General features: G+C 44.2%; 1 protein-coding gene across 1 annotated transcript in view; it reads left to right on the forward strand.

The window, feature by feature from the left end:
• The window catches only part of CCDC57 (coiled-coil domain containing 57), an 821,470-nt gene that overhangs the window by 358,750 nt on the left and 448,317 nt on the right, over positions 1-14,403 (forward strand). Inside the window, exon 10 of the mRNA XM_078653761.1 lies at positions 1,372-1,506. Within this exon, the coding sequence (XP_078509887.1) occupies positions 1,372-1,506 (135 nt within the window). The remainder of the gene's footprint in view (positions 1-1,371; positions 1,507-14,403) is intronic.

Here is a 14,403-nt window from a genome sequence, read left to right on the forward strand (position 1 = left end):
CACTGCTTATTACCGTACATATTACAGCACTCATGACATTGTCAGTGACATTGAATTTGGTTTTCGATATTCTTTCTGAATATCGTTTGAAAGTATGATAAAATCTGTTACACAATAGGATAAAATGTGCCTTCCGAGAATACAGCTCACTCGGAAACCTGTGTTCTCGTCTCTACTATCCCATCCAGGAGTATTAGAAAATTACACGAGTTCTTATTTCAACCACCACTCTCTGACGTATTCGTTATTTGGGAAGAGTTAGAAAAATGTCCGTGTAGTTGTCGCGCTTGTTTTCTTCTTTGCAGCGATGCTGGTGGATGTGACCACAAGAACAGAAGGGCCAGTCGCATGGCCATATTACTGCTATGCAATGCCAGTGACAGTTATAAAAATCACTTAGCTGAGGGCAACTTAAACATCCTTTTCATATGTTGTCTCCTATTGTCAACTAAGTCGATTTATTTGCTTTTGACCTGTTTCATATAATCTAGCCAAATCATTTGAAAAAGTTAGCCTGTTAGACGGCATGAAAGACAGCCTTAAGTTTTGCACCAGTGCTCTACTTGAGTACGGTTTGAAGCAGGTGCAACCCTCACGATGGAGATAACAAGACATTCCATAGTCCAGTGCATGTTACTGCATTTGCACATGTTGGAAAGGGGCATTCTACTTGTGATTTACAGGTATGTTCAATCGGAGCAACACCTGCTCTTTTTGCTTTCTTAACAAATATGCTCACAGTGGTGAGACTGCTTAGTGGGCCTCAGGGCTTTCTGGAAGCAATAGAATGCATTCTTGTCGTCAGATTTGACCGGGTGATCATAGAAAACAATTTCACATAGGTCAGGTAGCAGATCCAACTACTCCCTCGTTGCTTATACGAGAGCGCCATGTGTGATTCTCTTTCAGAGACCGAAGGAGAGCGTTAAATGACACGTTTGTGATGTAAAACTGCACCACAAAGGATTTATTCGATCACACAACCATCTCTTCTTCCCCTCTCACGCGAGAGCATCATTTTTAGTCTTTGGTGCAAACTGTTGGAGAGGGAACAAATAAATAATAAAAATATTCTATGAGATAGACTCTGGTCAGGCTTTTCACGGTGACGGCAGTAAATTGCTCAAACCGGAGTGAGAAGAAACGTATTGTAGGAGAAAAGACTTTGACAACCGTTTTACTGTGATCTTCACTTGCTAAGGAGGAAAATAGTTCCAGTGTAATTCTGTAGTTGACCGTTGAGAGGTCCAATGTTAATACTTGTATGTAAATGCATCAAATGTTCCGCGGCCATCAGAGTGCACAAGCACACCAGGGTTTTGATGGACGTATTTGATTTCAAAGGTTAACCTCCTATGATTTCCTTTTAAGGTTGCCGCTGAGCTCCAAGAGAAGAATCGAGTGCTACAGGAAGTGGAGGCGGTGCTGTCCGCAGTAACAATAGAGAGAGACCGAGCTGTTCATGCTCTCCAGACACACAGGATACTACCAGAACGGGAGAATCAGGTAAGAAGCCCACTAAAGCAAGATAACAGGTGGGGCCGTCATTGGAGAGGTGTGCACCATAGCTCTTCTAAGTTGGAAGATATGAAATCCATGGTGAGCTGGTGTTGCTAGTCTGTGAGTGAGCCAGATCAGCTAATTGTATTGAAATCCGAGAACCAAGAGCGGAGCTCCCACGAGGGAAACAGCAAGGGGATAGGCTGGGGTTAAAACACGAGAATTCACTAAAGAGTGATATTGAGTATGAGAAAATGGTAAAATGCTGTAGGAGGAACAAGAACCAAGTTTGTGTCTTCATCAAATGTGTCTCAACCTGATGAGGCTATCTCACTCCATCAGGACAGATAGGTGTAGTAGTTGGAGTGCTTCTCCTGGAATGACAGACCTGCCATCCATGTTTTCATTAGCCCTTGTCCTACTTTGGAATTGGCCAGTAGCCCCATTAGGTTCCCTCACTCTACTGTAATCACCCACCTCTCATGTCACCTGTTAGTGAGACAGGATCAGGCTTAAAGAAAGCCAAGGTCACAAACAATTTGGGTAGTGGATTATAGAAAAAATGCAATGAGCTGAAGTCAAAATTGTGTACAATTAAATGAAAATATACATGTTTTTATTTAATCCTGTCATGTTTTTCCACGTTTGTTCTCCAGCATTGGATCCTTTATAGATTCACGTTCTTGAATCCTTCCCAGCATTGAAGTAGGAACTTCTAATCACATGTTAAACCAGTGTAGAAATCAATTTTCCATAGAAACAGCTGAGAAGCAGTGTAAGTTTAGTAGCCCTTTCATCGCATTGGAAATTAACCAAACTCCAGCCAGTAAGGTGGAAGGGCTCTGATCTCCACTCATCCCCCCACCCAAAAAGAGATAATTGTAACTCAGATTTTCATCACACGTAGTGAATGCAGAGTTTCCTTTGATCTCTACTTTTGTGGGATTTCGAACTGAAACCGTGCCCATTTTTCATCAGCATCTTAGTCATTCGAATAAGCCCTCTTCAGGTCCTGGGGAGCTTGTGGAACGAAATGTTTCCATGTAGAGCACTACACTAAACGTGCATGTACTGCCTTTACCCTGAATACAAACTGCAGGAGTGTTCATTCTGTAGAAAAATGTTTTCACAGACCCTTGAGGATCAAGAGAGCAGAGGCCTGCATCACCTCAAGACAGAGAGAGGTACCTCTTCTGGGAAGAATAAGCCTCTTGTCCCCCCTCCTCACAAAAGGCCTACAAGTGGGAAAAGGGAAGTCCTGGAGGAGCATGCTGAATTGGCATCAGTAGATGTCATCCATCAAACCACTAATACAAGTCAGAAAAACAAGTTTGCAAGTGGTCTGTGGACAAGGATTCTTCCTCTGACTTCCCACCTAAAACATTCTGGACAAAGACTTTGGCGGTGGCTGTGCAGTGTACGGCTTCTTCACCATCACTGTCGTAATCAAAGAGTTCCTCAGCCACAATTAAGTCTTCAGTGATGCCTCTTCCACGTGCGAGCAGGCCCAGAGCATCAACAAAGTCCTCTTCAAAGAAAGCTCTTTGTTTATGTTAGAAGGGGCGATGTCAGAGGGCCAGGTTATGCTCACCCGACCACCCCGGGACCCACCTCTCCCACAAGTAATGCCAAGTCTTAACGTGAGGTCCTCGCCGGAGAGGACGTCGGGTCTAGGATCGTACACACTGAGCTCACACCACATTTACGAACGGACACCACACCGTAGGTTTTCAGTAACAAGTTCTTTATGAACAGTAAAAAGGAATCAGCACTCTTATTTACAAGCGATCGAGGGATCGTAAAGTCTCAGGAATTCGGGAAGAGGGAAGCGGGACAGTTTCAGTCTTTAGGCCAGTACGAAGCGTACCCTGCGCACAGCTCTCAATCCTCGAGCCGGGGGATACGGGAGATGATGGTCATACTGGCGGCTTCACTCACTTAGAGTCGACTCAGGTCGTGGTGGTAGCGTCGATGGTCCAGCCGGACCAGAGTACTCCTCGAGCCGCGACGAGGTCAGCAGGGCTCGATCCGGAGGTGTTCTTGAGGAGCCGCGACAGCGTCAGCAGGGCTCAGGAGGTTTCACGAAGATCTCTTTAGAGTTCAAGCTCGAGCCTCGACGAGGTCAGCAGGGCTCCGAGGTTATTGTTCCGTCTTTACGAGGACGAGCCGCGACAGCGTCAGCAGGGCTCCGATGTTCCAGTTCCGTGTTACGAGAAGGAGCCGCGACAGCGTCAGTAGGGCTCCGATGTTCCAGTTCCGTGTTACGAGAAGGAGCCGCGACAGCGTCAGCAGGGCTCGAAAGGTTCAGTTCTCTTCAAGGTTCAGCCGCGATCAGATCAGCAGGGCTTTCTTGTCCAGGATACAACTGCCCGCTAGTTGTTGGGCGGGCCTTGATATAGTCCAGTGGCCCTTTGATGTCCGGACCCTCGCAGGCGGAGGTCTCAGGCCTTGGGGGCTGGTCGTTGGAGAGGTCGGTTGGTTGGCCCTTTGATCCTTTTGAAGATGCGTCCGGGAATTCCCAGACGCCCAGCAGGGTCTGGAGCCAGCTCTTGGGGAGGCCAGAGGTGCGATCGAAACCGGCCCACAGGGGAGGCCAAAGGTGTGAGAGAAACCAGTCTCTCAGGGGAGGCCGGAGGTGCAATCGAAACTCCCTGTCTTATCTCACTCAGGGAGCCCTTTACCCCCCAGCCGGGCCTGGTGCGCCTTGGAGTCTAAGTTTCGCTGGGGCCGGTGTCATGCTAGGCCCAGGGAGTCAGGGACCTCGGGAAGGGAAAATGGCTGCCGGGGGCCCTGTGGGGTGATGCAAGTTCTGGGCGCTTGGAGCCAGGAAGGAGGCCAGGGGCATGCAGGGCTGGTCGTCGGCTGGCGGGGTCGTGCAGGGAGTTTGGGCATACAGGGAGCAGGACGACCAGGGGCTTCTGGGTGCAGGGCTAGGCTAACAGGGTGCTGAGGAACGGGGGGAATCACGCCACGAGGCCAGGTCCAACAGTTTACTTCGAAATGCTCCACCCAGTCGTGATTGATTTTTCCATTGCTGGAGGTTCCATCTTTAGTGGCTCCTTCATCTGTTGCTCTATTATCAGTTGATGCGATTCTGCATGCATCCCCTTTAACAACACTCTTCACTTTGCCTGATGACGTTTGTGCTTCAGCTATCTCACATATCTCCTCATAAGGTGTCTAGAGCACCACCGGACAAGCTGTTTCACACAGAGATGGAGAGGGAATGTGAAGAATCAGAAGACTGGCTTGTCATGATCAAAAAAGGAGAATATGGTGTCATTCATCTCCTCCTCCGTCAGAATACTCAGCCAGCTACGTTGTACTAGACAATTCCAACACCTTCTGACTATGTATGTTTGTTAATAAAAATCCCTGCTGGGAATGATTTCCTCCTGCAATCATCTGATGCCCAAATGCCACTTGCACACAAAACCACTTCGGGAACGATTGGATACCTAGTGGGTTCAGTCTCAAACCTGATTTCTGAATACAGTTGATGTCGTGCACCATGAGAAGGCGCCATACCTTTGTTTGATAACATAAATAACCTAGCTCATGGTCTCCATGGTCAGATGCTCTTTTTCACCTTTGTAATAACAATGAACACTTCCATGGACAGCAGGGTGTGACTGTACAGGAACTTTCAACAGGCGGCCTTTGGAGCCCTGAGAAAACGTTGCTTCATACCAGTGTCTGCAAACTCAAGACAATTCACACATCTGACATGCACCTTCAACATTACTCGAACAGTACCACATCCATGGATGCACGGACAATACAACGTTCATGATTTAAATTGGTACAATCTCAGGATGCCTAGAGCCTATGGTGTGGGCCATGTACAGTGACATCGCTCCAAGAACAGAGCAGTTACCTTTAGCCATGAAAGAGTGGGCCCACTCACCCAGCAGGTCAGTAGGAGAATGGTGACAAATAGGAGCCAAATTCATCAGTGCTAGAAGGCAATGTTTCTGAGGTGGGGAAAGACAAAACTTGAAGTCTTCCTAACCTAGTCCAACACAAAATTAGTCTTATAAATCTTTGCCAGCAGACACTGGCAGCCCGAGCAAGGGGGCATGCATTTCCGATGACATGGAATGTCATCTTTGTATGTGCCTTTCCAACATTTCCCCTTTTTCAACAGATAGTCACTAAGATTTAACTGGAACATTGCTGGATCATTCTCATAGTTCCAGCTTGGTTTAGACCGTTTTAGTACTCAGAAATCTTGCGCCTCTCTTTGCTACATTTCCAAAGCATGCTTCTGTTTGCCCGCAGGAAAGGACAGGCGCTTCAAAAGGATCCGAAATCACAGACCTTGACAACCTGGCTACTGACAACTGTGAGTTTGCTGAACATGACATCAAGAAAACGATAGAAGAATTATCGCCCAGGCCAGAGCCACAACCACAGGTTAGACATATCGGGCAACGTGGAATCATTTTTGTGTCTGGTGTACTTTGAAAGGATGACATACATTACCATGACAACCACATCAATTGCTTCCTTATCTACTCCAGCACTTTGCCCTTTGCTACCGTTTCATAGGAGTTCACCCTAGCAGAAATCTTTAGGTTCCATTGCCACAGTATTCGCCCTTTCTATTCTCCAACCGAATATCAAAGACATTCCTGAAAGGCCTTTTCAGAGCTTTCCCACCAGTCAGAAAGCTACTGGTGGGTTAGGAACTGAACACAGTGCTATCACAGTGGATGCAGCCACTTTGAGCCCATCTACCAAGCTGACATGATGTATGTTTTCAGGAAAATAGCCTTGTAGCTGGCCTTCACTTCTGCCAGAAGGATTCATGAGTTGCAAGCACTAACCATGAAAGAGCTATATCTGAAATTCACCAAGGACAAACCTCTTTTGTGAATGAACCCTACCTTTGTGCTAAAGGTTCCAACTGACTTCCACTTTTTGTGCCAATAATTTTCAAGCGTTTCTATGTAGAACCATCTAATGGAGCAGAAATACCTCTTCATTGTCTGGATGTGCTATTCCTGAAAATGTATGTTTCGAACCATGTATTTTAGACACTTTGACCATCGCTTTCTCTATGAATAAAGAAGGACCTTTGTCTAAGCATGGAACTGCAAGATGGATCATTTTGGCATTTCTTTTTGTCATGTAAATGCCAACAGATCACTGTCAAACAGGGTGCAATTGCACTCCATCACCAGGGTGCGAGTGTAGTTGACCAGTGCAGTTTTTGGCAGCTTCAGCCTTGTGTTTGGAATGCCACGTTGGACATTTGTGGAGAAGCATCTTGGAAGAACTGCCACACTAAGCAAAACATTACTGCCTGGACCAAGAGATTTCAGTGTTGTCCTTCATAACCTCTTTCATTAAGGTGAGCCTGGTCATGCACTTTCCTTTAATGAACTTCTGCAGATATTGCTTGCTATTTTGAGAAGAACCAAAAATTCTTTGAAAGTTTCAATGCTGGAAAAGAAACCACTTACTTGTAACCGTTTTTTCCAGCATTAATATCTTTCATAGAATCACATTTGGCCTTCCTCCTCGTGGCTTCCAAGCTTACCATTTTTTTACCTTGTATCACATCTAAAGTTAGGTGGCCTCTGGGAAAAGTGGAGTTCAGAGCCCTTTCATCTCAACGGCGGGAGTTTGTGTTATTTCACAGGATGTGAAAGGACTCCTAAATTTGTGTTCTCAGTTTTCTCTCTACAAAATTGATTTTTATACTACCTTAGTATATGGCTGGAGGCTCCCACTTTGACGATGGGGGAGGTTTTTTGCATTTAACTTTAAGAAAGAGTCTAACTTAAGAGAACTGCAGTTACCGGTAAGAAGCTCATTTATTCTTATCCTTCCAAAATTATGGGGTACATTTTAAAATCTGTCAGGCTGTGGCCTTTCCATCCATCGAAAAAGCATGCAGCATTACAAGGTCTTTTACAGACAGAGTGAAATGTCAAGTCAGGGAGGAAAATTTATGAAATTGTGGCAGCTTTTTGTATTTTACGCTGAGCCTTGGTGCCGATTTCACCCTGAGCTCCAAGGGTGAGCGCACACTGATTTTAGAACCACATTTAAAAAGGTGTTAGCACTTGCAAATGGAGAATTGAGACGTTTGTGTCCACTAAAGAGCCTTTTGCAATGTGCTAACCCTATTTTGCGAGTCGCTAACCAATTCAATTCAATTCAATTCAATCTTTATTCGGTTAAAAAAACCTTATAAGATACAATACATATAATTAATAAAATACAAGCGGATACAAAATCACAGTTAAATTCGGGTACAGTTAGCAGCACGTTTTTTCATATAGCAAATAATACAAAGTATGTAATTACATTTCCCTGAGGGTTTCTTAATTGGAAGACAATTCATCATAGTCAGCTTGCCTCATCCAACGAGATCACTTAGTAAATATACAAAATAAAACAATAAAATATTTTCTATATAAAACAAGCACCAGGATCACTAAAATCAAGCAACACTTTAACATTTAGCAAACAATATCATGTTAAACTGACCAGTTCATTTTACCTCTGCACCTAACTTATACATTCAATTCTAGCCAGCGATAGTGCAGTACAAAGGTAGATAAAATTAGATTTTAAGACCTTTTCTCTTCCTAATCAAGGCTACACATAAGAGGAAACGGCTCAGACTGAACACTATCGGTTGAGAGGTATCTCCCTTAAAAATTCTAAGCCCAACCCCAATATGGCGAAGGCCTAACATTTTGCATATGGGCTTTAACCATTTTTTCCTTGCGTTAAGATATGCAGGACATATAAATAAAACATGGTATTCATCCTCTTTCAACCCCATTTCACAAAGCTCACATACAACTGAATCAGTATTCCTATTTGCACCCTTATTACAGTGCCATTTGATTGTCCTATCCCTCGTTTGCAAAATGCTGTACCGGAATTTTAGATATAGACTTTTAGCCAACGGGGGGTAAATTTCATCCATAAGGGGCTCTAGTTGCATATTCATTTTTACTTCAAAAAATTTGGAAGTCAGAGTTCCTATATTGGGGTTGGCTAACACTGAATCACTAATAAACTCCCAGTACCTTTGTTTCAGAAGCTTTTTTGAGCTATTAGTGAGCGAATCTGGGTCTGACCAAAAATTACTCAGTCCCAGTTTTCCAAACCTTTTTTCGACGTACACTAACCATGGCAAATGGGTGATATTTTTTATAGCCATTATCTCTTTCAGTGCTTCTCTGTAGTCTACCAGCTCCTCTGTAGACCACAGACGGACCCAGTAAAGCAACAGGCGAAGAGAAGCATAATCATCTGTGCGTCGAAAATTGAGGTCCCACAGTACGGGGGTCAATGGTGTGGAACCAGGTACACCTAGGAGCTGTCTGATGAAGGAATTCTCGCGTACTAAAAAGGTATCCTTCAGTACATGACCCCAAAGATCCGCTCCATAGAGGGAGGATGATTGTGCTTTACATTTAAATAATTCAATTGCCGGTGAAACTGATTTAAAATGACTATTCTTGTGCTTTTTTTAGAATCGGGAACTGGTTTTGAGTCAGCCTCAGTTTTGCATTTTCTAGTTGAGTTTTCCATGATATTTTGCTATCTAAAATAATACCAAGGTATTTAAAATTAGGGACTTCTTCAATAATTTCATCATTTATTTTAAAAACTTTGTTAAAACCTTTATGAGGGTTGATTGTCATGACCTTTGTTTTTGAGGAATTAATTTCCAATTTCCTGTCATGACAATACAAACTAAATTTATTTAAAAGGTTCTGAAGTCCTCTGGGTGTTTGAGAAATTAAAATCGTGTCGTCTGCAAATAACAGTGCCGGAACGGCTTCACCACACAGTTTGGGAGAGTCATGCTCGCAGCCCAAAAGGGTGTCAGGAATATCGTTAACATAAAGGGAGAATAGGGTAGGTGCCATTACACACCCTTGCCTAACCCCTTTGGATATTTTTATTTTCTCACTTAGCTCCCCATTTGGTCCCCATCTGACTCGTGCATAATTATTCTCATGAAGTCTAATTAGTAACTGTAGAATGTTTCCGGGCACGCCCATATTATTTAGTATCTTCCATAGGTCTGCCCTTGGAACCATATCGAAGGCTGCTTTCAAGTCGACGAAAGCCACATATATGTGGGAGCTCCTTATAAAAGTATATTTCCAGACTAAACATAAAAATCTAAAAACCTGGTCCACTGTGCTTATTTTTGGTCTAAAACCAGCCTGGTACTTCGTAAAAATAGAATGGTCATCGATCCATAAGGCAAGACGACTAAGAAGTTGGCGGGCAAAAAATTTTTGTAACACGTCAATCAAACTGATAGGTCGAATCCCTCGCATTACCGTCCTATCACCTTTTTTGAATAATGTTACAATCTCTGCCCCCTTCCAAGTTTCGGGGACAGATGCTCCACTAGCAATTTCATTAGATAATAAATTAATGTAGGGTGCCCAAATGTAATTTTCATGCTTCCAGAGGTCCCCAGGTATTCTGTCCGGGCCTGGGGCTTTTCCTGGCTTAACTGCTTTAATTGCTAAAATTGTTTCATTCAAGGTAAATACAAGAGGGGTTTCATGCAATGCCAAGTCAAGGTACATATTAGCCTGGTCTTCATTATCACCTGGGTCGTCACAAGCATATAATAAAGAGAAATGCCTAACCCAAGTCCTTTCCTCAAGAAATCTATCTTTGGTTTCAGAGGCCCCTTTGGTGCCTCTAGCAATAAGGCTCCAGAAGGAAGTCTGATCTTTGCGTTTACAAGCATCTAGCAGGTCAGACCATACCCTCTCGTCCCATTCTTTTTTGGCCGAAAGTAAGCTTCTTTTGTACTGAGTTATTTTGATTTTAACATTGTCTGATGAATTTTCCCGGACTGCCATAATTAAGTCTGATTTGGCTCTCCGGCATTCCTGATTATACCAGGAATTACCCATTTTTTTACATTTATGAGCGGCATTTGATCTTTTTACCACTCTAGTCAGGATCTCACTGAGCTGGCTAATTAAATGGTCATGGGATTCTGTCAGACAAGAGCTATGGTTTGCAGTACTATTCTCAGCCAAGGGGGACATATGTCTAACGAAGACGTGGTAAATCTGGCTAATAGTGTTTGTATTTCCTAAGACTGCTGGCCACTTTAGGGACCTACGATTATTTGCTTCTAGGGGGTTTTGTAATTGATAAATATTTTGTATGGCTCTCTTGTTGGTAGGATTAGAGATCAAATTTTGGATAGTTAAAATCAGAGGATAATGATCGCTCTCCGTGCGGTCATCCACTTTTAAATCCACTACCATAGGCCATAAGTGTGAAGAAACTATAAAATAATCTAAATGGCTAGAGCAAACACCTCTAATGAATGTTGGCTTACTGGGGCAATCTGAAGGCAAACGCCCATTACATGCACGTAACCCACGCTCAAACGTTAAGCTCAGTAATTGTAGGGCACTCACAGTGCAGGCTACTTTGTAGGTCGTGTCAACCAGGGGTATATTGTTGACACTATCCTCATCTTTATAGATGTCTTCAAGACCCAGTATGGGCTCAAAACTTCTATTAAAGTCGCCACCTATAATTACCGTTGCATTCTGATCTAACCCTGCCATAATGTTACCTAAGTGGGTTATGACTGGCGACTCTTTGCACGCTTGATGTGGTCTGTTATAGACATTGATCACATAAATAGTCTTTCCCTTGTTTTTTTTTATTTCAATCATCAGAAGGTCGGGATTGTTTGTATCTATTTGCTTTAAGCTTACCCCCCCTGTGATTTTGACCCATACCGTTAAACCACCATAAGGTCTGCCCCCATTTGTGTTTGTTGCGGGAATAAAGAATGATCTGTAATCAACCTTAAAGTAGTTCTCTAACCCCCAAGTTTCCTGGAACAGGATAAGGTCCCCACTGGCAAGATATTGGTGCCAAGCTGGATCAGATAGATTTTTTCTCAACCCTGCAATATTCCAGCAAAATATTTTATCTATTTCTAACATTTCTTGATTTGCATGTGCCTGGGGTTGTCTAGTAGTCTCGAAGACATCTGTATTCAATGTTTGAGCCACTATATTTTGTCTAATGGAATGATGGTGCGGCAGTTCTAACCTGCAATCCAGTGCATTTTGATTGAACTCAGCTTCGGGGTTATCCCTGGGAATGGCATCCCTTACTTCATTGGAACCCCCCCCCCCCCCTTGAGTCAATCACAGTCATTAAGACCATCCAAAGCCCCAAACTTGTTGGAAGTGCTAATTCCCCAATTATAGGACGGAGCCCCAAAACCCCATCCGTTTATAGCTGTATTCCATCTAGGCACTGGGGTGTTGGGGTATGGCAAGTTCTGCTGGTCACCTAACCATCCTCCAACGTAATTGCCATTACGTGTCGCCCCATACTCATTGACATGATTACACGGCCCCCGTCTACTCACTAAATTCCAATTTGGCCCTGGGGTAGTAAAACAGGGCGCTTTTTGGTGTTCACCTAGCCATGCACCAACCCTATTACCTGGGACAATATTAGTATCAGTTACCATAGGTCCCCCACCCCATCTGTTATTTCTTGCCATCCAAACAGACTTCAAGGCATTTTGTTTGGGTTCTTTTTGCAACTCTTTGTAAAAGAATTCCAGTGTAAGAGGGATTATGGTGCCACTTCTTCGTTGCGGGGGAAGAATATTGGACAGAATATTCGGAAGTGCGACTGAGTTTGAGAAATTTAACACGACACAGTCGCCCTTCCATTTTTTAAGCTTATTCCCAATCCATGTAACCCTCCTTGCCGTTTTAACTTCATCAGCTAACTGCTGTTCCCCCCCTGCGCCATCCTCATGTTATTTGACAGCCAGTGTAATGCCTTACTTGTTAGTGATGATGTTGATTCTGTTTGGCCAGGTGGTAGGGTAGGTACATTTGCTAGTACTAATACCAATGGTGAAGCTTCTGCTACAAATTGTGACGAGTCATTCTCGAAGCTATAAGGTGCTGGTACAAGCGGTGGGTCTATTGGGACCTCTTTCGCTAATTCATGGATGTTAGGGCCAATTTGTGGGTTCTCCGGTGGGGTGGCCTCTAGTGGAATCACATCTGATGCTGTCCCACCCACACTAGATATCTTTTGACATTCATGCTGCTTAGTAACACTATTTGAAACAGTGCCTATCGCATCAACTAATGTGTCTTGAGTATCTCCCAATTTCTTTATGACCGCAGAGAGTTTGTCAATTTTACTGATAAGTGGCTTAATAAATGTCTGAATTTTTAACTCTAACAAGTCTGATATTTTAGACAATAAAGCTTCATCCAATAACTCCCTAGTATTTTCCTCCTCATACTCCCGACATTTGCCTATAATTTTTGGCAATGGAGTAGCTTTATTCTTCCCTGACCGTGCCCCCCCACGTTTATTTTGCGTCTTACGACATGCTCTAACTGCCCTGGTCGCCCGGTTTGCAGGCGATACTTCTTCCACCACAATGTCAATAAGTGTGTCCAGATCAGTGTCCATATGTATCTCCATGTCAGCCACATCTGGTCCACTTATATCCATACTGACATTGACTAGGGACTTGGTTTCAGGGGCAACGCAGCTAGGATCTTGTTGTGTTGCATCGGTTATTTGTGAGTTAAGAGGAGGACTCGTAGAGGGGAGGATAGGTGACTGATTCAGACCCAACGACTGTCTTCGTTTATTATTTATCTTATTGACCACCTGAACGAGATAATTGTCCATAGTGTTATTTGGTGTTTCAGGTGCCACAGGAGTATTTCTTTTAGACATGTTTGTGCTACAGTTAGAGTTAGTCTTGTACCCACAAATAAATAGAAGGAAGAGAAAAATGAATACAAGATGATCTTACTTCAACGCCAGATGCAATTGGTAATCTTTTCTTGCGATTTTCCGCTTCCTATTTAGTGGTGATGAAAGGGCTATTAGGACTTCTCAAGGCAAATCCCCTCCTCTTTGCAGGCTTCCTGTGCGAATCGGTGGCAGCTCTAACTAGCTGTCTGCCGACCCCAGTCTAATAACCAGGGCTTGAGAGGTGGCCACTATACTCTGTTATCCTGTGTCGCAGGTTCTATTACTTGATACTCCTTAATAGATGTTATGGGGGTGGCCAAGCCTAGCCTCCTCCTGCCTCTGAGGGCCTTAGAGGGCCCGCCCTTTGCCCAGGCTTAGCCCCGGGCGCTCCCGCGCGCTCCCGTGACGCGGGTGATGACGTTCTTTTGAAGCGCCTCCTGGCGCGTCCCTGGCGTATCCTGTGCTCTGCCCGCTGGGAATAGTAGTCCCCCACTCGGCGGCCGCTTGGTTGTACTTGCGGCGGCGGGGGGACTACAGGGCAGGGCCAGTGGCGGTCAGCGGCGGCGAGGCAGCGCTTCTGCAGCAATCCTGGGGGCAGGTTACAAGGATACTTTAGCGGCAAGCGTCCACTCCGACGTTCAGGTCAACAAATGTCCGGACACCGAGTCGCTAACCTATTATCGACTTGTAAAATAGGGTTTGCGAGTTGATATTAGGAAGGGGAGTGCCAAGGGCGTCTCTTCCTAATAGCGTATCACAGGGGCATGTATGAATGTTTTGCGACTGGAATGTGTTTGCAAAACATTCATATTTTACCGACTCTGTGAATGAGGTGGTTATCCATTCCCAAAAAGGAAGGTGTCCCCATATGACTCCTTCCTCTTTGTCAATGTGGTCGCCAACATTTTTTAAGAGCCACTGCCTACTCTTAAAAAATGGAACAAAAACTTTTAATTTCTCTTTTTCAAATGCGTCCTGCTTTCCTTTAAGAAAAAAGGCTGCATTTCATTCTAAAAAAATGCTTTTTCTAAAAAGCAATCACAGACATGGTGGTCTGCTGACCCTAGCAGGCCACCATTCCTGTGATTACCGGCCAGTCCCAATGGGTTTGCAAATTGTGACCTG

The sequence above is a fragment of the Lissotriton helveticus genome, chromosome 7 (genome assembly GCF_964261635.1).
Source record: "Lissotriton helveticus chromosome 7, aLisHel1.1, whole genome shotgun sequence".
Classification (NCBI taxonomy): domain Eukaryota; kingdom Metazoa; phylum Chordata; class Amphibia; order Caudata; family Salamandridae; genus Lissotriton; species Lissotriton helveticus.